Source organism: Coturnix japonica, chromosome 10, assembly GCF_001577835.2.
Source record: "Coturnix japonica isolate 7356 chromosome 10, Coturnix japonica 2.1, whole genome shotgun sequence".
In the NCBI taxonomy this organism is placed as follows: Eukaryota; Metazoa; Chordata; class Aves; order Galliformes; family Phasianidae; genus Coturnix; species Coturnix japonica.
In genome coordinates, this window is record NC_029525.1 from 7,716,982 (window position 1) to 7,744,355 (window position 27,374).

The 27,374-nt window shown below is 40.8% G+C and overlaps 2 protein-coding genes across 19 annotated transcripts in view; both read left to right on the plus strand.

Moving 5' to 3' along the window:
• MYO5A (myosin VA) overlaps positions 1–6,588 on the plus strand; it is an 88,464-nt gene extending 81,876 nt beyond the window's left edge. For 12 of the 14 annotated variants that reach the window (XM_015872826.2, XM_015872829.2, XM_015872827.2 and 9 more), the window contains 4 exons: positions 7–289; positions 765–939; positions 2,313–2,393; positions 3,250–6,588. In XM_015872826.2, the coding sequence (XP_015728312.1) occupies positions 7–289; positions 765–939; positions 2,313–2,393; positions 3,250–3,402 (692 nt within the window). In that variant the 3' untranslated portion in view covers positions 3,403–6,588. The remainder of the gene's footprint in view (positions 1–6; positions 290–764; positions 940–2,312; positions 2,394–3,249) is intronic. The other 2 variants (XM_015872835.2, XM_015872836.1) reach the window with 2 other exon arrangements.
• Positions 6,589–6,696: 108 nt separating this feature from the next.
• MYO5C (myosin VC) overlaps positions 6,697–27,374 on the plus strand; it is a 29,875-nt gene continuing 9,197 nt past the window's right edge. For 4 of the 5 annotated variants that reach the window (XR_004308583.1, XR_001557447.2, XM_015872838.2 and 1 more), the window contains exons 1-30: positions 6,697–7,133; positions 8,854–8,964; positions 9,455–9,620; positions 9,950–10,094; positions 10,573–10,729; positions 11,248–11,391; positions 12,219–12,300; positions 12,835–12,942; positions 13,468–13,574; positions 14,110–14,375; positions 14,882–14,963; positions 15,205–15,345; positions 15,603–15,728; positions 15,930–16,013; positions 16,728–16,862; positions 17,192–17,289; positions 18,783–18,869; positions 18,959–19,070; positions 19,496–19,707; positions 20,332–20,497; positions 20,884–21,030; positions 21,648–21,812; positions 22,032–22,125; positions 22,538–22,601; positions 23,612–23,792; positions 24,379–24,472; positions 25,341–25,404; positions 25,493–25,573; positions 25,925–26,105; positions 26,906–26,999. Coding sequence is in view for 3 of the 5 variants with exons in the window: in XM_015872838.2 (XP_015728324.1) it covers positions 7,107–7,133; positions 8,854–8,964; positions 9,455–9,620; positions 9,950–10,094; positions 10,573–10,729; positions 11,248–11,391; positions 12,219–12,300; positions 12,835–12,942; positions 13,468–13,574; positions 14,110–14,375; positions 14,882–14,963; positions 15,205–15,345; positions 15,603–15,728; positions 15,930–16,013; positions 16,728–16,862; positions 17,192–17,289; positions 18,783–18,869; positions 18,959–19,070; positions 19,496–19,707; positions 20,332–20,497; positions 20,884–21,030; positions 21,648–21,812; positions 22,032–22,125; positions 22,538–22,601; positions 23,612–23,792; positions 24,379–24,472; positions 25,341–25,404; positions 25,493–25,573; positions 25,925–26,105; positions 26,906–26,999 (3,721 nt within the window). In the remaining 2 variants the exon portion in view is untranslated. Of the gene's footprint in view, positions 7,134–8,853; positions 8,965–9,454; positions 9,621–9,949; positions 10,095–10,572; positions 10,730–11,247; positions 11,392–12,218; positions 12,301–12,834; positions 12,943–13,467; positions 13,575–14,109; positions 14,376–14,881; positions 14,964–15,204; positions 15,346–15,602; positions 15,729–15,929; positions 16,014–16,727; positions 16,863–17,191; positions 17,290–18,782; positions 18,870–18,958; positions 19,071–19,495; positions 19,708–20,331; positions 20,498–20,883; positions 21,031–21,647; positions 21,813–22,031; positions 22,126–22,537; positions 22,602–23,611; positions 23,793–24,378; positions 24,473–25,340; positions 25,405–25,492; positions 25,574–25,924; positions 26,106–26,905; positions 27,000–27,374 lie in introns of those variants that run through there. The other variant, XM_032446949.1, reaches the window with a different exon arrangement.

Genomic DNA, 27,374 nt, shown 5'->3' on the forward strand with positions numbered 1-27,374 from the left:
ATGCAGTTTCTGGAATGCTGGAGCATGAGACTATCCAAGGTGTCTCAGGGGTGAAACCAACAGGGCTGCGGAAGAGAACATCCAGCATTGCTGATGAAGGAACCTACACTTTGGACTCCATTATTCGACAGCTGAACTCTTTCCATTCCGTGATGTGTCAGCATGGAATGGATCCAGAGCTGATCAAACAGGTTGTCAAGCAGATGTTCTACATCATTGGGGCTGTAACACTTAATAATCTTCTCCTGCGCAAGGACATGTGTTCGTGGAGCAAAGGAATGCAGATAAGGTGGGAGAGCTTTTGTCATACTTTTCTTGAACGTGCTGTTGAAAATGTTAGTGAGCCCTTGGCTGTAATTTGCTACTTCCTGTGGTAAAGACACCTTAGGCTGTTCCTGCATTTGGCTGCAGTTGGCCAACGCATTCTACTGGCATGTGCCAGGAAACGTAGCCAAGGCATTCCCTCCCTTGGGTAATATTGTAAAGCATCACTGAGCATTTGTATGAACAAAATCTCATTTGCCTTTAGGAACAGAAACAAATGGGGAAAGGCAGTGGAAGTCTTGAGCCATAGTTTCTGACTGTTTTGTAACTCAAAATGTCCTGCCTTAATAGGAGGGAAATAGAATGAAGATAAAATTACAGAAAATGACGAGAATGAAGTGGAAGCATATAAGGAGAAAGAAACTCTGAAAGAGAAATGGACGTGCTTTTGATTTAGCAGTAATTAAGCACTAATGTTTTTGTATTCTTAACTCATTCAGGTACAACGTGAGTCAACTTGAGGAGTGGCTACGTGATAAAAATTTGATGAACAGTGGGGCCAAAGAAACACTGGAGCCCCTCATACAGGCTGCACAGTTGTTGCAAGTGAAGAAGAAAACAGATGAAGATGCAGAAGCCATTTGTTCAATGTGCAGTGCACTGACTACTGCCCAAGTAATCAAACTCTCATTCTCTTTTTGCTGTCTCTTTTGAGCAGTTCTCTGCTCTGCTGTGTTTGTTAGGCCTGCACCGCTGTCACAGACAGGTCACACATTGCTAACGTTGCTTTGAGTTTGTATAACTAAACAGATTAAATTGGAAGGGTGATAAAAAAAGGACCAGGTCTGATGCTCAAGATAAGTTTCGACCAATTGAGAGGAAACTCAGTACACTGTGCAGTGTGTAGCACTACACTTAGTCTCACGATACAAAAATCTTCAGAGAAAAGCCTCCACTGGCATCTCGGTTCCCCAGGTAACTCCGCCTGGGATTAGGAAATTATCTTTCTGCCATCTGAGTTGGCATCCATTTAAGATAATGAACAATTCGGGCAGAGCTGTTGTCTCAGGGTTTGCAGAGAAGAGTATTAAGTTCCTGTACCCATTAGCCTCAGAAAGGCCAAGCCAACTGTATCTCAGTTGGCAGCACAGCTGAAGGCTTCTCCATGGGAAAGCTTAGCTTTTGTAAAGACAAGCTGCACTTATTTTAACTATGCAACATATGCTTAGAATTCTTGTAGTAATAACAGGATCCAAGCACCTTTGGTTATTAGTGAACATTGTTATCAGGAAAAGAAACAAGTTTCTGTTTCTTTCATAGTGATGTCAGCAGTAGCAGTGACGTTGGTACAGCTGTTCTGATTTAGTAATGCACCAGTTTAGTTCTGAACTGAAAGGTGTGATTCCATGTGCTTCGAGTGTTTTCATTCTGTTGAAAAGATTGTTTTAAACAGAAAAAAAATGTAAAAGACCAAAGAAATGATTGATTTATGTAAGTTTTAGATGTTTAATTCATTGCTATTCAAAGGCTCTGTGTCACAGTTCAGTCTTCTAGTGGCTACAGCCCTGCTTTTAGAGGAATAGCTCGCTCCCTTGAAATACACTGAGGTAGTAAGATTCTCTTGAATGGAAGCTACAGAAGGTCATAGGGAGTCAAAGCTAGGAAGAGAAGTGCAGTGTGTTTTCAGAGCATGTAGGAATGCAGTGAACTGTTTATCATAAAATTATGGAATCACTCTCACTGGAAAAGACCTTAAAGATCATCGAGTCCAACCACGGCCCAACCGTACCACCCTACATCGTCTGACTTAGCCACAGTTTGCTATTTTCCCTGTGCATGGAAGAATTGGAGTTTCTACCTCCAAAGAGCATGTATTCTAAAGGGGCAGGTTTACAAATAACTTTGAATAGGTAATGCCACTTTGTATGAATCAATAAAACGAACAAAAATGAATACTTTATATTTTAAAAATAGCTCATGTAAAAATGCATTAGTAACTGTAGGCTTATTGGTAGAATGAAACTAAGGATGGTTGTTCTTCTTCACAGATTGTGAAAGTGCTGAATTTGTATACTCCAGTTAATGAATTTGAAGAGAGAGTCTTGGTATCGTTTATACGTACAATACAGGTATGGCTTTATCTTTTCATTAAACATCTTCTGGCTGTTTCTAAGAAACCCTCTGATGATCCTCACAGCTTGTGTCCTGGAGCCTTTTAGGCTTTTTAGTCTTTTTTGTTGTTTTCTATGCTGAAAAGGTGATGTCAGCCTTAAAATCTTAAGTGGTCACACTGTACTTCCTCCAAACTTGGAAGGGAATGTTAGTTTCTCCTTCAGTACATGTGAGATTTCCAGAAGGAGAGAGGGTTTTGTGGTTGCATATCTGTGTATATGCAAACACATCTAAATACTCAATTTTCAAATGATAAGATTTGGAAACGCAGATTTACTTCTGTCAGACCTGTGTCTGCAGGAGAATTTCCAACTGCTTTGAAAAGCGAGGCCTATGTACGTTCCAGAGCTCTTCACTTCGTCCTTCTAATTTCATTTATATTTATGGAAATGAAGAATCCCCAGAACTCCAAAATGAAAAAGCAAGTAGGGCAAAGGAAAAGAAACAATGATCTTTCTGGTTTGTTACAAATCCAGATGCACTGCTTGCGCAGTAAGGGAGAATGGGAAGATAGAACTGAAGCAAAGCTATAATTCTGCTCCCTGCAAAGATGTGGTTATCTGATAGTGCCTTAGTTTTCCCTTTTGCAAGGAATCAAAATATCTTCAGATTGTATTTTAAGGGAAAGATACGCAAAACTAACACCAAAATTAACCATACTTTAATCATTTAATTGTTACAAGTGTTACCGATTACCACAGTATATGTGTATCCACACCTCTGAACACCCAGATGAAGTAACACCTTGCCGCAAGATGATTGTTGTCATTGAAGGGACTGAATGCTAACATAATCCCTTTCCTATCTTTACAGCTGCGTCTGCGAGACAGGAAGGACTCTCCTCAACTACTCATGGATGCTAAACACATCTTTCCTGTTACTTTTCCATTTAATCCATCTTCCCTGGCATTAGAAACCATCCAGATCCCAGCCAGTTTGGGGCTGGGCTTCATATCACGTGTCTGATCCTAAGGATGTTCTGTCAGTGTTAGGTGGAGAATTGTTTGCCTGATATCATTGCCCATTAAAACATAGTGAGCCACTGAAAACACATTTTTGAACAAACAGTCTCCATATGCTCAGATTTGTTGTGAAAGTAGCTGGGAAACTACACAACAGCAGCACAGGTTGAAGGCTGATAGAATGATGTGTGTTTGTGTTCAGTCACTGCACTTAGGAGGACATCACTGAATGATTCCAGAGATGGAAATTGGGTTTGGACAAAAATCGTGTCTTCAGCTGATTAGAGACATTTTTAGATCTTTAGTAACATATTTAAATAGTGTAAATTAAACTCCACATATAACCTTCTCATGGGCAGGGACCAATGGGGACAGTCCCAGTGGCTCCCAGTGGAAGACGTAAAAGTAAGGCATTTTGTAGTAGAGTCCGCAGTCACCTGGGAGCCTGTTACTTTTAATTTGTAAAAACTGGAATGGAGAAGCAAAAAATTGCAATATATAAAATGATTTCTTAAACCACTTCCTTGTTTATGTCAGTTTGACATAAACTCTAGTGATAAGTCTTATAGCTTACTGTATGCTATAACATAGGTGTTCATTTGTTAGTAACGTGGTTTACCAAGCATATTAAATTGCCGCTGCATATTGTGTTCTTTTAAATGTGTGACAGTATCATGATAGGCACTAAAAATAAGATGCTTCATTTTGGGTTGTCAACCTTATTTACAGTCCAATGCAGTCTGTTATTCTAACTGGACTTTTGCAGATGTTATCAAATATCGACTGTAAAGGAAAATGGTAACTAAGCACAAGTAGCACACTGGAAATTACATGTTTAGGGGTTATTTTTGTTTTGTTTTGCTTTTTATTTTTTATTATTTTTTAAGTAGTTATCTGAGAATACAGAATCTTGGAGCAGATGATCAGAAATGAGTCACAATCTTTGTATTTATGTAGATTTTGTAGCACGTCCCGTGTTCTTCTTTGTTTGTAGACCCCAGGGATGACAGCGTGTATATTCTGCATAATGTGTTTTGTTGCCACATCTGAGAAACAAAAAAGAAACCTTAAGATTGTGTATATATGTTTTCCTTCATATTCATATTTGAGAGGAAAAGGTGACAGAAAACTTCTGTGGTAGTGCAGGAATCATTCACTGAAAGGTTGGCCAACAAAAACGCAAAGTAAGTTTTGACTGTGATGCTGTCCTTGACTGCCATTGGTGCTGACTTAATGGTTGGAGATCCGGAGTGTGTAATGAGAAATGGAGTTAGTGGGGCTATGGCACATCCAGCTGGGAGGGTTTTCTGTCTCACACTCCTCAGATGTGTTTCAGAATTCAACCTCCGTAAGGTTCCAATCCTGCCCTTTACAACACGTCCTTTGTGGCGTGTGGCTCAAATATACACATGGGGGGAAAAAAAGACACTCACTCTGTTGCATTGTGCAATATTTTTTATGTACTATAAAAACTAGCAACTTAGCATTACAACTATTGAGAAATAATCTAGAGGTACACTATTAGTCTGTTTGGTACTCGGTGTTTGCCTGCAAACTCACAGAAAAAAAGATTGCTTCCAAGCAGACAGAAACGTTTTGGCTGTGTTTGACTGCGGGGGCAGACATACTGTTGATACGGTTGCTGAAATGGGGCAGTGTCATCTTAGGATGCTCACATTGTCTTATTTTCAGATGTATAAAACCTACGCTGTGTTTGATGGACCATGCGAGAGCTGAATATTGCATTGCACAGGTATTTGGGGTGATCCTTGCTGTTGGTTTCGGGTGTCTTTCCGTGCATGGTACACCAAACACTTGTTTTATTTAATATTACTTGATTTCTGAACTACAGCTGCTGCTGAGTGGCTCCAAATAAGGTCTAATGTACTAAATGTTGGGGTATCGTGGCTCTCAGGCTTTAGGGTACTGTACTTGAGGGAATGGGATGGGAAGGCCTTCACAGCCAAGGGTATGGAGGGCAACATATCAGAACGTGCTGACCTGCACGGTTTTCTCCTTATTGGAAAGTATAGAAATTAACGTTATGGTATGCTCATACTGTCTATCAGGAAATGTATCCACTACGGAAGCATTGGTGTATTCAAATGTACGCCTACCTGTATTTTGTTGATTTCTAAAGTTTGTTTACCTGTAAAAAGCCTTATTGTATCTGTTTCCCTAAGCAAGTAGCGGTTAGTAATTTATAGATGTTATCCTTGAACTCAGTGGTTTGACTGCTATTACTTTTATATCACGTTAAAAGTAGATGCTGCTCGACATGGAAGGAAACGACTGCGGGGTTGGAATAGGGGTGTAATTGGTGAATCACCCCATGTTGTACCTGGCAGTATTTTACATGCACTTTCCAGAAGTAACATTTTAGTGTCGGTGTATAATAGAACTTTCACCTTAGGCCTAATATCTCTTTAACCATTGAATAGGGATGCAGAGTTATTTGAATAACTGGGTTGTTTGTTTGTTTGTTTTTTCCTTTGAATCATGGTTATGTTCTTTTCATGTGGACATATCTTTTATATTTTAATTTATTATCTATTGCTATCATAGATTCTATTGGATGCTGGAAAAAACACAACATGATTCTCAGAGAGCCCTTAGAATGACATACAGTTATTGTAGAGATTTTGCACAATTACCTCATTCTGTTGCTGTACCTTTCTTCCAGTGATTGTTTCCTTTGGATGCTTAGCAGAGTCTTCAAGCTGTAAAACACTGATTCCCAGGTTTCAATCTGGGATGGAACATGGAAGTGCTTAAGTCCATTAAATGTGAATGATCTGTTCTACTTATCAGGAGGAGAACAAAACGGGCTCAATCTCAGCGTTGAAGAGTGGGCTGATGGGCAGTAATGTCTGTTCCTAACTCGGAAACACCAGCATTTGCAATGGGAAGGTCTGTGATTTAAACTGAACGCCTTTCAAGCACTAGGAGTAAACGGGTTGGGGTTTTTTTATGATGCCCAGACTTCACCTGGTAAATCAAAGCCTTGAAATAGATTTTCACTCAATACCACAACAGTACATAGATGAAACCAAAACCTTGTCAGAATGACCTGAGCTCTGATCTGTCGTAGTGTCCGATGTTGTACTTAGTAAATGTATGCATCATAAAAGCTGTAGCCTAATAGCTATCACTGGAAAACGTCCAAATAAAAAGACAGCTGTAAGATTTACCCCGGTTCTGAGAGGTTTTGTTTGTTTGTTTGTTCATTCAGGTCTGTTTGTTTCGCAGTGTGTGGCTGTCAGGCTGTTGGTGAGCTGTGCCCAGGGCAGGCTGCTTCGTGGTGTTTCATAGTGAGCAGGTTCCTATTTCCCTCTGTTTTCCCTATTGGGCCGGGCTGCCCGCACTCCCCCAGGCTCCTTGGGAATTGCTCGTTCTCAGCAGCACTCGCAGCACAGCGCCTGCGTGTCACCGCCGAGCCGACTCATTCACCTTGTAATTATACACCTGCGCTTCCCGTACCTCCCAGCACATGTTTAAAGATGCCTTAACACACAGCGACCGCTGCGGGAGCTGTTGGCGAGCCCGTGCTCGGCCAGGTGAGCGGCGTGGCAGCCGCAGGGCTGCGCTCCTCCCCGGGGCAGGGCGGGGATCCGGCCGAGCTGAGGGCGCTGTCCGGAGCGGGCGGAGCTGCGGGCAGCCGTCTGTCCATCTGTCCATCTGTCCGTCCGTCCGTGCGGGGCTGTGCCCATGGCGCTGGCCGAGCTGTACACACAGGTGAGCGGGGCTCTGAGAGCGGGGGCGGCCGATTGGAGCTCCCCGGGACTGTTCGTGCAGCCGCGCAGCTGCTCGGTGATAAAGTTGGCCGCAGCGGAGGCAGAGCGGCTCCGTGTCTCCTCGCCGTGCCGGGGGATTCCGCTTCCCATTCTGGCTGGGAAAAGTGCGCGTTTCCTGAGCGTGACATGCAGGTTTGGGGGTTAAAACGAGCGCCCTTCCTCCCTAGTGCAGCTGGTGCGGGGCTTCCCACTTTTCACGTCGTTGTGAGGTGGAGCTGTTTGCTTAACTCCGAATAACAAACACAGTGCGAATATAGCAGAGCCATCGACCTCCTCTCTCCTATCGCCCGGCCCGGTGCCGGCCCAGCCCTGCTCTGCCTTTCGCTGTGCCGTGCCGGGGAAGCGGAGCGATGCGATGCGGGGCGGTGCGGGTCCGCCCGTTTACCTGCGGGGCAGCGCCGCGCTGCACGTTTGCCAATGGAGGCTCCTTCCCCGCGGGGCGGTTCCCGATGGATCAGCGCTGCTCTGATCTGCTTGTCGTCCTCCGTTTCCTGGCTGTGACCCACCTCGGTCCGTTCTCTGGTCCGGGAACGTCCCTTGTTCTGCTGAGGGTCTGCGGTTCTTGTGTTCTTGATGCGTGAAATGACAGCAAAGGCTTCTGCGTAACAGCTGTGGGTAGGTACGTGTGTGCCTTTAAAAGCGAGGACTGTGCAGGAATGACACAGAAGTCAGCTTGTCTTTAAGCACCTCCCGATGAAGACCAGCCTTGTTCAGCGACCCCATAGCGGCCTTCCAGTACTTAAAGGGAAATGAACTTTTTACACGGGTAGGTAGTGATAGGACGAGGGGGCTGGGTTTAAACTAAAAGTGGGGAGATTAGGATTATGTTACAGGGAGTTTTCAATGTGAGAGATGGTGAGATGGTGGCACAGGCTGCCCAGAGAGGCTGCGGGTGCCCCATCCCTGGAGGTGTTCCAGGCTGGGTTGGATGGGACCCTGGGCAGCTGAGCTGGTGCCCCATTTAGTGACTGGCAGCACTGCCTGTGGTGGGGCGGGATGTTTCTGCCAGAAATAACAGTTTCAACACTGAAATGGAAAGGTTTAAAAGTCCCCGAGGTTAAAAGCAGTGTATAAATGCACGGGTGCTGCTATAAGGAGGTTCTGTTAGAAGAAAGGTGGCTGTGTGGCCTCCTGTTGTGTGCATCCATCCTATGGCACAGTGCTTTCTATGTTCAGTATCCTGTATTTGAATCCAGGGGAGTGGTTGTCTCAGTTCTACTCGATGAGATGCTTTCTCTGGTCATTGCTCATTGGAATTCCTAAGAACCAGGGCTCTGCCCAAAGGGGAAGAGAAGAAGGGAAGAGAAAAAACCAAAGGGTGTTTTATTCTTTCCTCGGAGAGGACTTGAGGGGCCTGGCTGCAGCCTGGCCACTGTTCAGCTTCCTGCTCCATGTGTTGCTCAGTGTAGATGCCAAACAGGAGTAGAATGAGCACATCTGAGATGGAGTTTGTTCTCACACTCTTACTTTTTGCTCTCACACAGAATAACTAAAGCACAAAGGTATGGCCCAGTGAAACGGTCAGAGTAAAGAGTAATCCCACTGAGCCCTGGCATCCATGGCACCATTTAGGCTGCAATCCTTGTTTGAAAACTGGCCTTTTGTAGCCTGGTGTTATGGTAATAGCTGAATTGGCTGCTGTCTTGTTTTTTCTCTTTCAGTACAACAGGGTTTGGATTCCTGATAGCGAAGAAGTCTGGCAGTCTGCAGAAATCACCAAAGACTACAAAGCAGGGGATCATTTTCTCCATGTGCAATTAGAAGATGGAACAGTAAGGAGAGCGGCCTTAATTGCTGTGGGGTTCTCTGTGTAGAAGCATAGGGCACACCAGGCCTAGGTGGGTTGTCTGTACTTCCCTTTATGCTCACTGTGCAGTGACCAGAATCATTCAGAATCATTTACTCATTCAGAAAGCTGCACAGTAAATGGCTATTGCTTAAAAATATCTGCAGTTCTACTTCCCGTGTCATGTTAGTGTATAAGACTGATATGGAAGTAGAAAAATGACTTCTAAAACAAGTGAAAACTCATTTTTGAAGTAAATCAGAAGAGCAAAGTAAGAATAGCTCATCTCACAGAGATGAAAGCACCATATTACCTTAGTGGTTCCCCGGTGCCTTATGTTCAGTGAGGTGTACGGAGCTGGTGAAAGAAAATATCAAACAGTGCTCCACCAGCCCTGTGCCTTCATGCAGAGATGGAAGATCCATTTGTGTTTAAGCAGGGAATGCAGTGCTATTTCCAGTCCTTTCTGCTCACAGGAACTCGATTACCCTGTCGATCCACCTGCTTTGCCGCCCCTGCGAAACCCCGACATCCTTGTTGGTGAAAATGACCTCACAGCTCTCAGTTACCTCCACGAACCTGCTGTTCTGCACAACCTTAAAGTTCGCTTCGTGGAGTCTCGGCTGATCTACACCTACAGTGGTAAGCAAAGCTGAATGCAAGGTTTGAAAAAGCAAAAGTAACCTTGGCACACCTGGCTTAGTGGATGGCAGCCCTGCCCATGGCAGGAGGTTGGAACTCTCTGATCTTTAGGGTTCCCTCCAACCCAAATCATTCTATGATTACTGTGCAGTACGATGCAAGTCATCTTTTCCTCAAGTCTTTTAATTCATTCGGTGGGGATTTGTATCCGTGTACCATCGTTTGTTGATCAGAATATTATACCTGGTTTAGACAGTATTGTAACAGTTGTTACCAGTTTTCACTGCGCTAACCTATGTTTTCTTTTTGTTTTGTGCACTTGGTTGCAGGAATAATTCTGGTTGCAATAAACCCCTATAAGCAGTTGCCAATATATGGAGATGCTATTATCCATGCGTATAGTGGGCAAAACATGGGGGACATGGATCCTCATATATTTGCTGTGGCAGAAGAAGCGTACAAGCAAATGGCAAGGTTCAGTGTGCTGATTTACTTCCATAAATAACACTTAGTCAAGCAGCAGTCTGCTTGTTGTAATTTAGATTGACTGTGTATGTGCCATTGGCTGTTATGAGTACCTCTGAATGTGTAACTTAACTAGAGAAGGAATAATTCCTCAACCATCTGAGGAATTTGGGGTAGGAACTAAACAATCTTTAAGGTCCCTTCCAACCTGGGCAATCCTTTGGCTTCTATGACTTGGAACCATTTTTATTTCTGACAAGGGCCAAAACTGTCTGAGCTGTGTGAGTGGCCATGACATTGGCCTAGAGGGAGGTTACAGCCAAAGAGGTGTGAAATAAAAGAGAAGATGAAAGGTGGAACTCGTACAAGTTGACTGCAATTGTGTTTTCATACCTCTGTTTCATATGTATAACTCTTTCTTATATTTGCACATATATACAAGCATTTCTGACACTTCTGATTTCAACCCTCTGATTACTGGTTTTAGAAACAGCAAGAATCAGTCTATTATAGTCAGTGGAGAATCAGGAGCTGGAAAGACTGTGTCTGCAAGATACACTATGAGATACTTTGCCACCGTGAGTAAGTCAAGCAGCAATGCACACGTGGAGGATAAAGTTCTGGCATCCAATCCAATAACTGAGGTAAACTTCAGAGAGCAGCTGTCAAATCTGTGCTTATTGAGGAGAGGATTCTCTGTTTGAAACCGCGAGGGGCACTTTAGTAGCTGACTTAGATATCTGCATTAGAAATTGAACCTTTGAATGCTCCTGGTGGGAAGAGATGGTCGGGTCAGGAGCACTGAGGCTCTGCCCAGTTTGCCAGCAGCCCTCTGCAGGCGCTGGGATGCAAAAGCTTGATCCGTCCACGTCCTGTTAAATAGATGATAGCAGAAAAATATCGAGTGACTTGTTTGCTTTTATTAGAAAATGGCTCAGGTGGGAGAATGTTTCTAATTGTTTCTGTTTATGTTCCATTATATTCTTTGACTTGAGGCTTATTTTCAAACTTGGGCCTTAAAATCCCAGTCTTACAGCTGAATGCTGAGATTGGTTCTTGAGGATCGCAGATTTTAGGAACTTGTGGTTGAGTCATGTTTTGAGAAGCTTATTTTTATGAAGTATACGAGCAAAACAAGCTCTGCAAGGAAATTGCTTTGTAGGCTGTTGGCAATGCAAAAACCACACGGAATGATAACAGCAGCCGCTTTGGAAAATACACTGAAATCAGTTTTGATCCGAGCTACCGAATCATTGGAGCCAACATGAGAACGTACCTGCTTGAGAAGTCCAGAGTCGTCTTCCAGGTGGGTAAAATGAGAACGCTTGGTGTGAATGTAGCTACTAATGTACGACCTTTTGGCCCTGTTGGTTTCATACAGAAAATGTGGAGAGATACAATAGATACGTGAAATTCTACACAGTATGTCTAATAAACACATGATTTCTTTTTTTGTAGGAGCTAATCTCGTTTAGAGCAAGAAAATGATTTATTCGGTATCCTTCCTTATGCTGAGTGGAGGATGTATTTCAGGAGCAGTTCCCTGTGATAGTGCCTGAAGTATCTGCAAAGTCTCTGAATTTCACTTGCTATAATGGCATGTGCCAGCTGTGTCTGGAAGGAGTCAGTGTCCAGGGGGTACAGGGAAGCACTGGTCAGAACTGGCTGAAAATATATAAGGCCAAAGCGTATCATGTGTAATCCATTGCAGTGTCAAAGCATAACCGTTATAATCTACTCAAGAAAGCATTAATTGGATATGGCTGCCTTTGTGATGTTTTAGCAGTAATTCAGTAGTACTGTAGCTTTTAAATACTATGGAAAATCCTTCCTTGGATCTTCTCCCTGAAAGGTGGTTCATTGAGTTCCGTGAATGACCGCAGGCAGTGCTGCAGCTGCTCATCCTGGTGCTTTCAGATCTTATTAGCAGATGGGTTTTCAGGTGGAAGGCGTCGTGTTAACAGCTCAGCAAATGGTAATGGAAAAATAGCATCTTTGAATAGTATCACTCTGTGGCAGTTTCTTTGCTAAACTGTGTTGCAGTTGTATTCCACCTTCACATATCACTGTCGTTTTACAGCAGTTCAGTATCAAATGTTTTTCTTCTGTAATGTTTCTTTTTTTCATCTGCAGTCAGAGAATGAGAGGAATTACCATATATTTTATCAGCTGTGTGCGTCCGCCATGCAACCTGAATTCAAGCATCTAAAGTTGGGTAGGTCTCAGGAAAATGAGCTCCTCCTTTGCAGTGTAGTGTATCAAATACATTAATACAGCTAGTGCATTAAGTGCTTTGTGTCATATATATCACAGGCTTACAACTGGACGCAGCCAGTAAGTCTGCTTGTATTAAACGTGGTAGCAAATCACTTGGAACTTGAATGCTGCATTATCACATGCCTTTGAAATATTATTCTAGTACTGTCTGTGGTGGTAGGTGCTATAATGACAACCTGGGGGCTTCGTTCAGAAGCTTTAATGCCACCTGGGAGAGTTAGATCTTAGCTCTATGCACTCATGTCTTCGTTCCTGTTTGCTTGTTGGATCAGCTACTGAGATTGCTAGGAATTAGGAATGCTGGTTTGTGTCAGTTAAACTGAGTTGTGCACAGATTTCCCTCCAAAGAAGGGAACCTCCAGCTCACTGTGTCGGATAGCACCTGCAGTTGTCTACTGTTGCAAGCCTTTAACTATTGGCTTTCCCCGGTCTTGAATTTTCCAGCATTATGAGTTTTGCTTCTTACCTTCAGGAAGCGCAGAAGAATTTCACTATACAAGAATGGGTGGCAGTACGACTATTGAAGGAGTTGATGACAGAGCAAATATGATTGAGACTCAGAAGACATTTGCCTTACTGGGTAATTTCTTGAGGATACTTACTACATATGTATATGTATATATATTCTGAAGAGAGGTGGATTATTTCATAAATGTTAATATTTTTGTAGTTATTACTAATTTTTTTCCTTAATAGCCTGTCTTTTACACTTGCTTTAAAAGCACTGGGCAAGAGCAAATGACTGCTAGCCGTTTGGCATCCATTGTTAATGATCAAAAACACTTAAGAGCTGAGGTCTGCCTGGCCCTTGCGCTTACATACTGCAGATGAAATAGAATTAGGAGTTTCCTTAGGCTTAATGTGGCTTGAGTGAAGACCATATGAGACTCTGGCTGGCACTGGTAGGTGGAAAGGAATTTATGTCTGATCTTTTATTGTATCAGACAGGCAGAAAGTAGTCTTTTCACAGTAGTCTGCAGGGAAGCTATACAACCACTGACTACACAGCAAAGCAAGTAATCAAGCATTGTGCTATTTTAGTTCATTCTACTGTATTTGAGTGCTTAAAATAATTGAGAATTGATTATATTTTTTTTAATTTTAGGTCTGAAGGAGGATTTTCAGATGGATGTTTTTAAAACACTGGCAGCAATTCTACATTTAGGCAACTTGGAAATAACAGCTGTTGGAGATGAAAGGTCATCCATCAATGTAAGGAAGTAACTCACAGAGATACTACATTTTCTTTTCTACTCTGTGCCAAAAGACCTTTAGCAATGTTTTTCTCAATTCTGGGTCTCAAAGAAGCATTAAATCTGGTATACTAAACTTGAGGGATTTATCTATCTTTGTATGTGTACAAAGTGAGTATTCATGTCAAACCTACTTCTACCTGGCAGTTGTTAGTAAAGCCTTTGGGGACTACTTGCAGGATAAAGGAAACAACATTATCAGAGCTGCTTGGTATGTGTTCCAGCAGACTGTGCTGACAAAAAGAATGACATCTAAACATAGGCTAACTTATTCTTGCATTGTCTATGTCCAGTGTGCCCCATCCTGCCTAAGCCTTTCTTCCCTATGTTGGTAGCTCAATCCACTGCTACTTGGTTTAACTCTTCTCAGTGTTTTGTCAGGCTAAGTGAGCAGAAAATAAAACCTGTGTGTTGATGTCAGTAGTGCCAGGATTTCCCTGTTTAGACAACATTTAAGGCATTAAATGTAATAATATTTGTTATCTTCTGTAAAGCTGGAAGACAATCATCTCAATATATTCTGTGAGCTTCTGGAATTAAACAGTGACAAAATGGCACAGTGGTTGTGCCACCGAAAGATTATCACTACTTCAGAGACTGTAATAAAGCCAATGACAAAACCTCAGGCTCTTAATGCAAGGGATGCTTTGGCAAAGAAGATCTACTCTCATTTGTTTGACTATATTGTGGAAAGAATTAACCAAGCTTTGCAGTTCTCTGGCAAGCAACATACTTTTATTGGTGTTCTGGATATTTATGGGTAAGAATGTTTCTAGAAACAATTTTATTAAACCAGTTAAGTTTCTATAAAGTCACTGTCCTTCTATAACTTAAACATAATTCATTTTCTATGGGGTGTGGGCACTTCCTAATTTGTGCTGCTGATGAATCCAAAGTGTTTCATTAACTAAAAGGTTGCAGTCATGTGAGTTCTTTTGCACCCACAGTCGTAGGTGTGTTCAGCAAATATAAATATCAGCATCTCACATGAGTGAGGTTTGAATTTAAGTTTTGATTGAATTCTTTTAGATGTAACTCTGGATTTATTTTTTTTTAGCTCTGTCAACCTCAGTAATGTTATCTTCTAAGGAAGCCTTGAAATCCCTTAACAGCCTTTATTAGGACTACGGCCATTTCATTTCCATAGTACTATCAGAGTAGCTATAAGCTCTTACCAGATTATTACAATCTGTATTTAAATGTTAAGGCCTTTTGTTTTCAATACATTTGCATCACCTTTTTATTTTTATTTTTTTGACTTTTCAGCTTTGAAACATTTGATGTGAACAGTTTTGAACAATTCTGCATCAATTATGCCAATGAAAAACTACAGCAGCAGTTTAACCTGGTACATTCATTTATTTTTATAGTCCTATTTTTGTTTTCTTTTGTTATTATCATTTTATTCTTCTTTGTCTTCTTTTGCTTCAGTTTTGAGGTTATCAATTGCAGTTACTATTGAAATTTGTATTTGAATAATGGCTATTTCTGGATAACAACTATCCAGTAACAAGGGGGAAAAAAAAAGGTATTTTATGTATTGTTTCCTGAATTCTAACCTTACGTTTTCATACTTTTCATATATCTAGCATGTCTTTAAACTTGAACAAGAGGAATATATGAAGGAAGATATCCCGTGGACGTTAATAGACTTTTATGACAACCAGCCCGTCATTGACCTTATTGAAGCTAAAATGGGAATTTTAGAGCTTTTGGATGAAGAGTGCTTGGTAATGTGAAACTAATTGCATTTATGAGCTCATATAAAAAGGAACGTGAATGTTTGTCCTCTGTTCAGTGATTTGAGTTGTATGCTAGGAATCTACGAGTAGGTTCTTACCTAGAAGCTGACTCAACAGCTCAGTTTCTTCACCATGTGGTCAGTGGGGCACTAGAACAGCTTAAGCTGAAATGCATTGGGATCCCATTGCTTGGAAAACTCTTTGGACTGAACCTTGTAAAGGTATCTCCCTTCTCATTTTTACAGTTGCCCCACGGAACAGATGAAAACTGGCTTCAAAAGCTATATAATAATTTTGTCAACAAAAATGCACTCTTTGAAAAGCCGAGGATGTCAAACACGTCTTTCATCATTCAACACTTTGCTGATAAGGTAAACTGTAAAGAGACCGGCTTTATTGCACCCTCCTTCTAGCAGTATCTTGTGCAGAAAAGGAATAAACTGGCAGGGAAAGTATTAACCACACCTCTTTGAAACTGCTGGGTAATCTTCCTTCATTGCTTATTGCTATTTACTGGTAATGCCAACATATTCATTTGCTGTTGGTGTTAATGGTTTCATGCCTTTGCACAGGTAGAGTATAAATGTGAAGGATTTCTGGAAAAAAACAGGGATACGGTGTACGAAGTCTTGATGGAAATCTTGAAAGAGAGCAAGGTTTGTATTCAATCAGTCATGATTAATTTGCTGTATATCTGAAGTCAGTGGAATTAATTCATACCTGATTTTAAAAGATCTGTTCTAAGGAAAGGATATATGTTCTTCATAGGGTGGAATCAGTAAGTTTACATCTTTGTTTTTAATGCATGTTCCTCAGATGTGTATATTAAACATCAAAATCACAATCATTTGCTGGTTACGTTAGTGTGAGTTTTTAATATCTTCCCTTTGATAGCATTTTGGAGTCCTTGAAACTGAACAGTTCAATTAATTGCAGGGTTTTGTTTCCATGGTCTCTATATGGATTGGATAGGTGGCTTAGCTTTAACAGCTTCCTTCAATTATTTGTCAGAAGGGATTAAGGAAATTCCAGGGCAGGGAGAGCTTCATCTATCTTATGTGGGCTTGTCTCTTCCCACCTGCTTGCAGGCCCTGCTCCTCTGGTGTCGTAGATTTACTACTTCTTAGTAAATTAACTTAATCTGACTAAAACCCATATTCCTAATTTAAATTAAATAGTGTGCATACAACAGCTTCTGTGTGTTTAATTCTGAGTTTCTGCCCATGTCTGCTTATACTGAAATGGCCTTTGCAGGCACACTTTGCAGCTATTAAGTTCTGTCTGTGAAGTACATAAGCGCTCCATAGCAGGTTTAGCACTGTAGCAGGTGTTTCTTTGTGGCTTAATGTGATTCTTTAATGCACTTTTAGTTTCGTCTGTGTGCAGACTTTTTTCAAGACAGTCCGGTGTCCATTTCGCCTTTCAGTTCAACCATAAGCATCAAATCTGCAAGACCTGTCCTCAAGTCACCTAACAAGCAGCTCCGGATGACAGTTGGCAGTAAGGTACTGTGTACAGTGCTGCTCTGTGACGCTCCTACTTTCAGGGTAGTCTGAGACTATGGTACTGTATTCTGCTATTCATTGGGAAGCATCTGATTTTCAGTACAAAAGTCAGTGACAATGCAGCGATTCTCTGAGTATAAGTTTAATTTCAAAGTAGGAGACAATTGGGTGCCATAGGACATGAAGTTTCTCATGTTTGAGATTGGAAACCCTTAGAAAATCTCTCAGTGCCCATCTGAAACCTAACGAAGAATTGAAGACCTTAAGATTAGACTTCTCACTTAGCTGTAAACATCTCAGCAGCGAAACTGTTGTCTGATATTTTCTAGTTCCGGAGTTCTTTGTCTCTACTCATGGAGACGCTTAACGCAACCACCCCTCACTACGTGCGGTGCATAAAGCCAAATGATGAAAAGCAGCCTTTTGAGTAAGTGTGGTACTTGTTCAGCTTTTGTACTGTCTTTAAAATAGAAAGAGTGCTTCTGTGTTTCACATTAGCTACCTGTTGTTGAACCGAATCATAGAATCATCAAGGTAGGAAAAGACCCACAGGATCACCCAGTCCAACCTATCAGCAGTAGTTCTCACTAAACCATGTTCCTCAACACAATGTCCAAACAGCTTCACATTGAGAATGTATTTTGCCTTTCAAGAGAGCCAAAGTAAAAAGGATGTATTCTTACAAAAACAGAATAATTCAGTAATAATTACTGATATCTTACAAAGAATTTAATATGCTGTGTATTTTCATAATGTTTGAGGTGAAAATACAGTATTCTGAGTGCTTAGGTTTGCTCTTGGCTGGTGTGGCATGGATTAGTACCCAATCATATTTGGGGAGCAGCAGCTACTGCAGTTTTTTAGTTTCCTTTTTGCCCATGAAAGTATTTATAAATCAGAAAAGGTATGAGCAGCACTGAACACAGCTTTGGCTTTTTCATGCACATTTATTTTACTTCAGTGTTATAATACAGCCTTGCATGCTCGATAGTTGTGTTTGCATAACTCCTGTGTTCATTCAACCTGATAACCACCTACCATAAGTGGGAGCTGACCTTGCTGCAGCTGTTGGTTTCAGTGGGCAAACACATAGCAGCTCTCTGGTTTCAGGTATACAGCTTTTAGTTGGAATGTAACATGCTGACAAGTGAAATAAATGCCTGTGTATACTCCACATTTCTGAGCAGGAAGGAAGAGGCAAAGTTGATGTGTTTCTGAATTCATTTGTAGTAGGATTGGCTCATTTGCATGGAATTGGATAAAATCTCTCTGTGAAAAATATCTTACATGTGTCACAGTTTTGTTGCCCCTGATTGTTTTGTGTAATAGCGATAAAATGGAAAACAGTTTGGATAATATAGAAATATGTCTGAATTAGGGTAGAAATGCATGGGAAGCACAATATCACCATGAGTCACATAAATCTCTTTGATAGTAATGGATTGACTCTAGCACAGTGCTTTGTGCACTGTGGCCCAGGGTTGGAAGGGCTCTTCCCACACCTTTTGTTGGCAATCTTGAACCGAGATATCCTTTCACCAGTCTCATCTCATTTATAATTGTGCTGAAGAGTACCCAGGGAGGGTTACTTCCCAGCAGGCTGCTGAGGAAATTTATTTCTGTGTATGTTCTGCTCATTGGCGTGATCCTTTGCCTCCTGGTGATATCAACAGACATGTTTAATAGAGAAAGGAAAAGGACTTGTTGTAAGATGGAAATAAGGACATTCTTCCTCTTTTTTGAGGAGGAAAACCTAAATACTCCATCTTACACCCCAAGAAAACCAGACAGATAAGATACCATACAAAATATAGGGAGCCCTTTGTCCTATGAGCAGAAATAGAAATCCAGTTAGTAGAATTATTATAGTGTGCCACACTTAGCGCAAATATAAAGCATAACTCTGCTTTTTTTTTTTAGGTTTGACTCAAAAAGGGTGGCACAGCAACTGCGAGCATGTGGTGTTTTGGAAACCATTCGAATCAGTGCACAGAGCTATCCGTCCAGGTAGGGGTTGATAGCAGATCTCCTTATTAAGAAGAAAAAATGTATTTCATCTTCAAAGGAATTGCATTTTCTAACTTTTAATTTTTCAGATGGACTTACATTGAGTTTTTCAGCCGCTACAGCATCCTTATGACACAGCAGGAGCTCTCATTCAGTGATAAGAAACAGATCTGCAAGATTGTTTTGCAGCGGCTAATCCAGGTTGGTGTGTGTGCACTGATCCCATATGTGTCACATAACATCTGTTATTAATAAAAGGGCCATTTTCTCAAGGGTAGTGTCCTACTCCTTAAGTAGGAAAGATAACATATTTCCCTTATTGCTATCTTTCCTGATTTAGTTTGTCAAACATAGGCTTGTAAGTCAGTGACCTTCTGTTGTGATGCTGAGTCACGATGTGTTCATAAATAGCTGGTTTAACCTCTCTGTGCTCAGTGTGCTCACGTGTCAGAGAGACCAAGTTTAAAAGTTATTTCTTCTGTGAATTTTTGCTCTCACAGTTCACTGATTCAAGACTAAATGTGCACTATAGTATTGTGTTGAGCTCAAGGAACTGCGTTCAGTTGGATGACTTTGCTTTCAAGGGCTTGGTGATAAATCCAGATCTGTTGTGTTGTTTCTTTCAGGATCCCAACCAGTATCAGTCTGGGAGAACGAAAATTTTCTTCAGGGCAGGACAAGTTGCTTACTTAGAGAAACTGCGATCGGACAAACTGAGACACGCGTGCATCGTGATCCAAACGAGCGTTCGGGGCTGGCTGCAGCGCAGGAGATTCCTGTGCATGAAGCAAGCAGCCATTACCATCCAGCAGTACTTCCGTGGGCAGCGGGCCGTGAGGTACTTTTGGCTGATAAGTTTGCTTGCTGTTCAGGCACTCCTGAAGGGGTCTGGAAGGTCAAACGCAGTGAAAGTGCCCGACATGGATTTGGAAGTGTAGTTTTTGTGTAGAAATAATCCAAATTATGGGGTTTTTTTGTTTGTTTTTGTTTTTTCCCCTCTTGATTGTAATTATGAACTTGAAAATGTTCATGTTGTTTGGCTGGTTTGAAGGAAGCACTGTGGCAGACTACAGGAGTCTCTCAGATTCCTGAGAGGCCTTTTTCTATCCAGCCAAGAAACTGTAGTAGTCGTTTGCAGAGCAGACAGAGGAAAAAGGTGGCTGTATCTGGGCTTTGGAAGTGTTCAGAAAGACAGCGTGAGAATAATGGCTAGTGAGGAAAGAAAGAAAAGGCTGTGCGTTGCTCACCCTCCTTGGCACAGCTTTGCTTTTGTTATTCTAGACCAGTTCCACTAGTTTTCATAAGTAAGATTAATGCCTCTGTACTTCACTAAAAGGAAATAGTCCTACGCAGTGTTCATTGTCAGCCAAACTATTTTCGTGTGTGTGATTTGTCTGACTGAGGGAATGAGCATAAAACATCTCGTTTGACCTAACTAAGCATTTCTGTCTTTTGAATTAAGGCAAGCCATAACTGCACAAGCTCTGAAGCAAACATGGGCAGCTATAATTATTCAGAAATACTGCCGAGGTTACCTTGTCCGTAAGCTTTGCCAGCTCATCCATGTGGCTGCTGTAACAATCCAAGCTTACACCAGAGGATTTCTAGCGAGAAAGAAATACCGAAAGGTACAGTACAAATGGGATTTCAGTAACTGGAAACAGCGGTTACTCTGTAAGAGAGATGGAGACAAAGGCAGCAATCCCTGTTACTTTTGCCTTGCATGTGTTATTCTTCTATCTTCTACTTATTTCTGTGCGTATATTGTAACAGTATTGACACGCAGTAGCTCAGATCTAAATCTCCTGGCTGTCAGACCATCTGATTTATACTCGATGCAGATTGTTTAGTGTGATTATTTAGTGCGGTTATTCAGACCATACGCATACCTGAACATCTTACTATTTTGGTACTTCTGAGAGCAAAACAATGTGCGTAGATTCACAGGATGCTTTAACTGATGTTGGTTGAGCCACTGATCTTTACTGATGGATGTTAATGCTTTCTTCCAAAGATGCTTGAAGAACACAAGGCTGTGATCCTTCAGAAATACGCCCGGGCATGGCTTGCCAGGCGCAGATTTCAGAACATTCGGCGGTTTGTCCTGAACATCCAGCTTTCATACAGAGTTCAGCGACTGCAGAAGAAGATAGAAGAACAGGTGAGCGTCATCAGTCACTTTGTGATTTAACTATCCAATGTAGGAAAAATCTGCTGGGATTTCCTCATGTTTTTGAGGCGTATGCTGCTGAGATTTTGTGTTAGCTGTGCTGATGAGTAGAGTTAACCTATAAGGTTTCACAACAAATGTCCAATCTCCGCATGAGATTACTTGTATTAGAATGAAGTGTGTTACATACTGCTTTGGTTCAACATAACATTGGGGAATTCTGTCTGAAGTTTCTTTCATAACTTACTTGTGAGGTCTATACCAGTTACCTTTAGGATGGTAGCTTTAATCTGCCTGATGGAAACAATCCCTGATAGAAATAATCACGATGAACCTGGAATGGTGAGTGGAAACAGATCAGGTGCTTCCTTTGTAGCTGAGCAGAAGCGAAGCACTGATTATATTGCTCACATGCTTGAAATTGGTTCTCATGGCCCCTGAGGAATTCTACACAGAAAGCACAGTTTGATTGAACTGTAATGCTGTACTTTTGGGTTTATTTTTTTCCCCCAGTAATTTTTGAGCGGCATATGTACAGACACAATGCTATTGAACAGTCTCAGTGCTGCATTCCCTGGTTTTATTTTAACCTGTCTTCCTCACTGTAGAGCAAGGAAAATCACGGCTTGCTGGAGCGATTGACTAACCTGGCTTCAACTCGTGTGAATGACTTGGATACGATTCAGAAACTTGAATTGGAGCTTGAAAGGTTAGCTGCTCAGAAGAGAACTTATGAGGAGAAAGGGAAAAAGTACAAAGAGGACAGTGAACAGGTAAATTTTCCTACCTTCATGGTGCTTGTGTTTTAGTTAAGTTTTTGATTTGCTGGATTTATCAAATGCATGATTGTAAGAGTTACTGTGTAAATAACTTCACAGGGGGTGATGTAGAAGGAGGGAGTCTGTTTGCTCTTGTAGTAAATGTAAGACCTTGTGACCTATTTCTTCTTCCTTTCTTAAGTTCTGTGTTCTGCTTGCTTTTTGTGTATACAGAAAATACTGAAACTGGAGATCCAGAATAAAGAGTTACGAGAGCAGAAGGAGACTTTAGAAGTAAAGCTGCAAGAGAAAACAGAGGAAATGAAAGGTACAATAATTAAAAGGGGTTTCAGAGAAATGAGGGAAGGTTGTACAGTCAGGTTTTTGGCAACTTAAAATGAGTTTTGGCCTAATAAAAACAGTGTTAGTGTTTAATTTACAGTAAATTGGAAGTTGTAAGGACTTCCTTTAATTAGTTGTTTTTTAGGAAGCCAGCTTCATGGGATACGAGCAGTGTGTGAAGTCAGGTGTACTTTAGAGCAATCGCATTTTGGTGCTTCAGAAGCATTGTGTTCTGTAGCATTACTTACTAAGTTTATTGGGGTAGTTCCTGACATTTTAGACAGTTTCACCTTAAGGATTGCCATTAAAATGGAAGCTTCTCACTGTGGTAATGCTTTCTTAAGAAATGCACGTCACTGCATGAGGTTCTCTGAAATATCACCAATGTTTTTTGACAGAGAAAATGGATGACCTCACGAAACAACTTTTTGATGACGTACGAAAAGAAGAAAGTCAGAGAATGTATGGAAGCAAAATTTCATTTGTTTCAGGCAACATTTTGGTGTTTTTTGTCCTTTTTCTCTGCTTTTCTTTTTCCTGCTGTCATTATGATTGCATCATTTATGAGTCTGTCAGCATTCATGAGCAGTGATGCTCATTCTGACATACTTTATGTACCACTGTAGATGAATGCATGCATTGTGGGTCAGTCACATGCAGAAAAACATATTGAAGGCTTGGGATTCTTCTTGCTTTATTTGTGTCTTTGAGAATTGATACATTCTCAGTATTCAGTCAGGGTTAGAAAAGCAGTTGATGACCATATTGGATTCAGCTTGAAGGAAAGGCAGTGTTTTGGATTAAAGGGATAGAGGAGAAAGCGTTTCTTCCCTCTGGAATATTATTTGTAGTGTGAAAGTCACGTTGTTTAGCTCTGTATGTTTGATGCTTTGCAGTATGCCACTCTCAGATCAGATGTATGTTTGACTCTTTACAAGACAGAGAACCTTAGGTACCAACTAAATCCCATCCTCAGAAATCTGAAGAGCGTAATAAATCACTGTCACTGAGGATTGGAAGCTGTGTGGTACTTCAGCTTGGTCTGATTTCAGTTTGACTTCAAACTTTTTTGTTAGTTTCTCTGCGTTTCTTACTTGCTCTATTACGTTGGAAGCCAGTCCATTCCAGCAGGGGTCAGTAGAAAATACAGGGCTTTCTGCTGTGTCTTCCTTTCAGTGCTTAACATGGGCATACATGTAGCAGGGAGCTGCTCAAGTAGGCAGACTCTCAAGGAGTTAAAGAATTAGCCTTTAAGTGGAGCTTTCATCTGTCTTGAATTCAGCCCCAAATTCTGAATAGAGAATAGGGAAATCCAGGGATGTTTGTATCCCATTTTGTAGATCGGTTCTGATGCCTAGTGTTTTCAAGCAGCCATGGTTCATATAAGTTTCCTTTGCTGAGATGCATCCTTCAAGTTAAAAGAAAAACAAAGCCCGCTCTTTTTCTTCCAAATGCCTCATTGTCTCATTTAGGATACTTGAGAAAAATTTCCAGAGTCAGAAACAAGACTATGAAAAGGAAATTGCATCGCTCAAGGGAGAAATAAAGGTTCTCAGAGAAGAAAAAACGCAGCTACAGCAACAAATACAGCAAGAGATCACCATTCAGGATGACCTGAAAATAGAAGTAGGACAACTTACAAAACAAGCGCAGGTAAAGCTTGACTCGCTTCATTTTGGAGTCTTTCCTGCATAAAGTAGGTGATGGAGATTTCTATTTATAGATTCTTTTCTTTTTTTTTCCTCCTTAGTTGTGAAGAGATTGTAGCTAACAAGTCATATTTGATCCAGCACTATATTCCAACCTTTTCATGTAGTACTCAATATAAGTTCTTGTTCACATATGAATTTCAAGGATACAACTGATAGTGCCTGAATGTTTATACATTCAAATGTGTGGCCCTTTCTTTTTCCTTCTTTTTCCCCAAAGGCATTAATTTCTTAAGTTTGTTTTTCATAACTATAGTTTATAATCTGACTGTGAAAATACTGTTTTTGTGTAGTCGCATTTTTTTCCTATGAGTCACATCCATGACACAAACACATGATTTTTCACTGCATCAAAGTACTGTTCAGCTCTAATGCCTAAAAAATCAGACACTTTAAAGACTTTAAAAGTCCTCTGGCTCATGATTTTGTTGATATTAATAATTTCCTTTATGATATAACTGGTACTTAGCCCTTCTGTTGCACTTTCTGTTGCACTTTCTGTTGCATTCTGTAATTTCTGCCTGATTCAGAAAATACCTGAGCTGCAAAAGGAAATTGAGCTGCTGCAGACACAAAAATTGGATGTTGAAAAACAGGCCCAGTCACAGAAGAGGGAGATGAGGGGTAAGTAAGTTAAATGCTGGATAATTCTGAGAGTCTGCCAGGCACAGTGTGAATGGGATGCTTTAAATTGTTGGGTTTTTTAGAAATACTGTCTAGCTTTGACAAAAATGCAGGTGTCTTTCCATCCTGTTGTGAATTCATTCTATTCAGAGCTTTGTTTGCAAGGTGCAAAACAAAAACCAAGCGAGGTTTTTGTGAATCAATTGCTGAATGCCGGGATCTGTGGTGTCCTTTTTAAGAATCACTGATTTCAAATACTGTTTTGTGTTTAAAAATCAATGCTAGCGGTCTGGGCTTCACGTGGAACTTAGTATCTAATAATGTCTCAGAGACATAGGAAGAATACGTGATCTGGCCTTCATTCAGCCTGTCTTTAGCCTCAGATCTCATCAATAACTTGCTGAGTTGGGATCCCTTTGATAAAGGGCACCTAATCTGAGCTCTGCTGTTGTGCACTTCATGCAATACTGAGAATGTATCTTACATGGCAAACCGGGATCATTTAGTGCAGTAAGCCAGCACTAAGTGATAAATCATCTGTATAACTGTTGTCTGGGTTTGAAACAGAAAGAAATATCTTGGCAGTGAAAGTGTGATATGTTTAAAAAAAAACAAAACAAAAAAACAACAACAAAAGTGAATATACAAATAAACCAGCTATATTGGTGGTGTACCTAAATAGTGCTCCTTCTGTGTTCAAAAGTACAGCCGTGTGCCCTCATTGTGCTCTGCTGGTAAATAAGCACTGAGTAACAGGGAAGAATCTTACAGATTCAGGAAGAGGTTGGTTAGATTTTTATAATGAAATGTAATTTGAATTGTGAGGAGAAAGTTATTGAGATCATAACGTGTATTTTTTGTTCCTCAGAAAAGATGTCAGAAGTTACAAAACAGCTTCTTGAAAGCTATGATTTTGAAGACGTAAGAAGCAGGTAATTTACCGAGTTCTCCTTAAAAACAGCAACAAAAACTAAGGAATTTTGTTCACCTGCCTGCTATTGACACTGCCTTGTGTTCTAGGCTGTCTACAGAGGATTTGGAACACTTAAATGAAGATGGAGAATTGTGGTTTGCTTACGAAGGCTTGAAAAAAGCTACAAGGTTAGTCAGTGTCTATGTTTTTTGTATCTCCAGGCTGTGATTTAGAAGATAAACAGAACAATCAATGAGTAACTTGATAGTGTGATACTGAACCTCTTCCTAACAAACATTACCTTCTATGATTGTCTCAGTAGCTTAACTAAATCAATGAGATAAGTATGTATGTGTCAGTCTGGGAAACGTTTCCTTAAAGACAGTATGCATGACTTCCATCTCCTTTGATGCCTCTGTGATGTAATGGAATATCTGCGTGTCGAACACAGAACTATTTTCATCTGCATTAAACTTGGCCTATTGCACTGACATCATATTACAGCTGCAATTTTTCATCTTTCCTGTTGTTTTTAAAAGAGTATTGGAAAGTCACTTCCAGTCTCAGAAGGAAAACTATGAAAAGGAGATCGAAGGTTTGAACTTGAAAGTTGAACATCTTAGCCAAGATATTAATCATCTACAAAAACTATTTCGAGAGGAAAATGACATAAATGACAGCATTCGACTTGAAGTTAGCAGGCTAACATCAGAAAACATGGTAAGATGTAGTCAAGCAAAGCATGTTTCAGTTACTTTGCAGTACAATCCAAAACTGTTGGTGTTACAAAGCCCTCAGAAACTTGGTATCGTGTCTTCACTTTACAAGGCTCAAACAGATGTGGCCATCTGAGGTTGCACATCCACACCAACTTTTTCCTGTATAACGTCTTTTCAGCTATAAGAACTAAAGTAAGAGAAGAAGAAACAGATTTAGGTCTGCTCTTCTCCCTTTGTGGTCAAAGGATAGAAATCAGCATCTTTTGGTCTGAAGTCTCTCTTTTCTCTCAGGTTGAAGCGTTCTGTGATTCGATTGCCAGTGAAAGCAGCTGCCTGGGGGATGTCGGCGGAGATAGATTTGTGTTGTGTAGCGCTGCTCTCCACTAGAGGGCAGCTGACCATATAAAGTTGCTAATAAATTGCAGACAAGACTTAAAAGTCAAAATGATTATTAGTGCTGCGTAAAACCTGACTCAAGGAATCGCTGTTATTCCAGAAGATCATACATAGCACAGTATTTTCCTGTGAACTGAAGTATAGCTGTAGAAATATTTTCAGAACAAAATTACTGAAATTGGAAACATAAGGAAAAGTAGCTTGTGATGTTATCTTTAAAGGATGATTTTATAACCTACTGATTTCCACCACTCCCACCCACCAAGTTAATTGAGCTAGGAATGTTAAATGTGTGATTTTCTTTCCTGCAGTTGAAGGTCTTCTGATCTCATAGATACTATTGGAGGTGTTTCAAACTGAATGTGCTGAGATATACCAATGTTCTTTTTATTTTTCCTCTGGAAGGTGATCCCAGATCTTAAACAGCAAGTTTCTGAGCTTGAAAATCAAAAGTTAGACCTCGAGAACCGTCTTCAAGAGCAGACTGCAAAGCTGAAAGGTAAAGTACCATTGCAAAGTGTCACTGTGTCCCCGGTCTTACAGTTAAGAATTGTGATTGAGTTATGAATTCCATAGACATAAATGTATAAAAACTGAAGCAGCTGTACTTCTTTGCCTATTTAATTGCTTTCTTGCCAGTAAGAAGTGGAGAATAGCTCTGGTAGTGAAGAAAAATATGTGTAAATGTCTGCAATGTTTTGTTGTTTTGGACTTTTTGTAGTCATTCAGTTCTATGGTTTGGATGTCTACAAGTGTGTTCAGTAGGGCTGTGCTAAGAAGATGTGTAATGGATTATGCAGTTTGTTTGCAGTCACAAAAAGAAACGATGTACTGGAATTTAAGTTGTAGTCCATGAATTTCAAGGGGTGAAAAA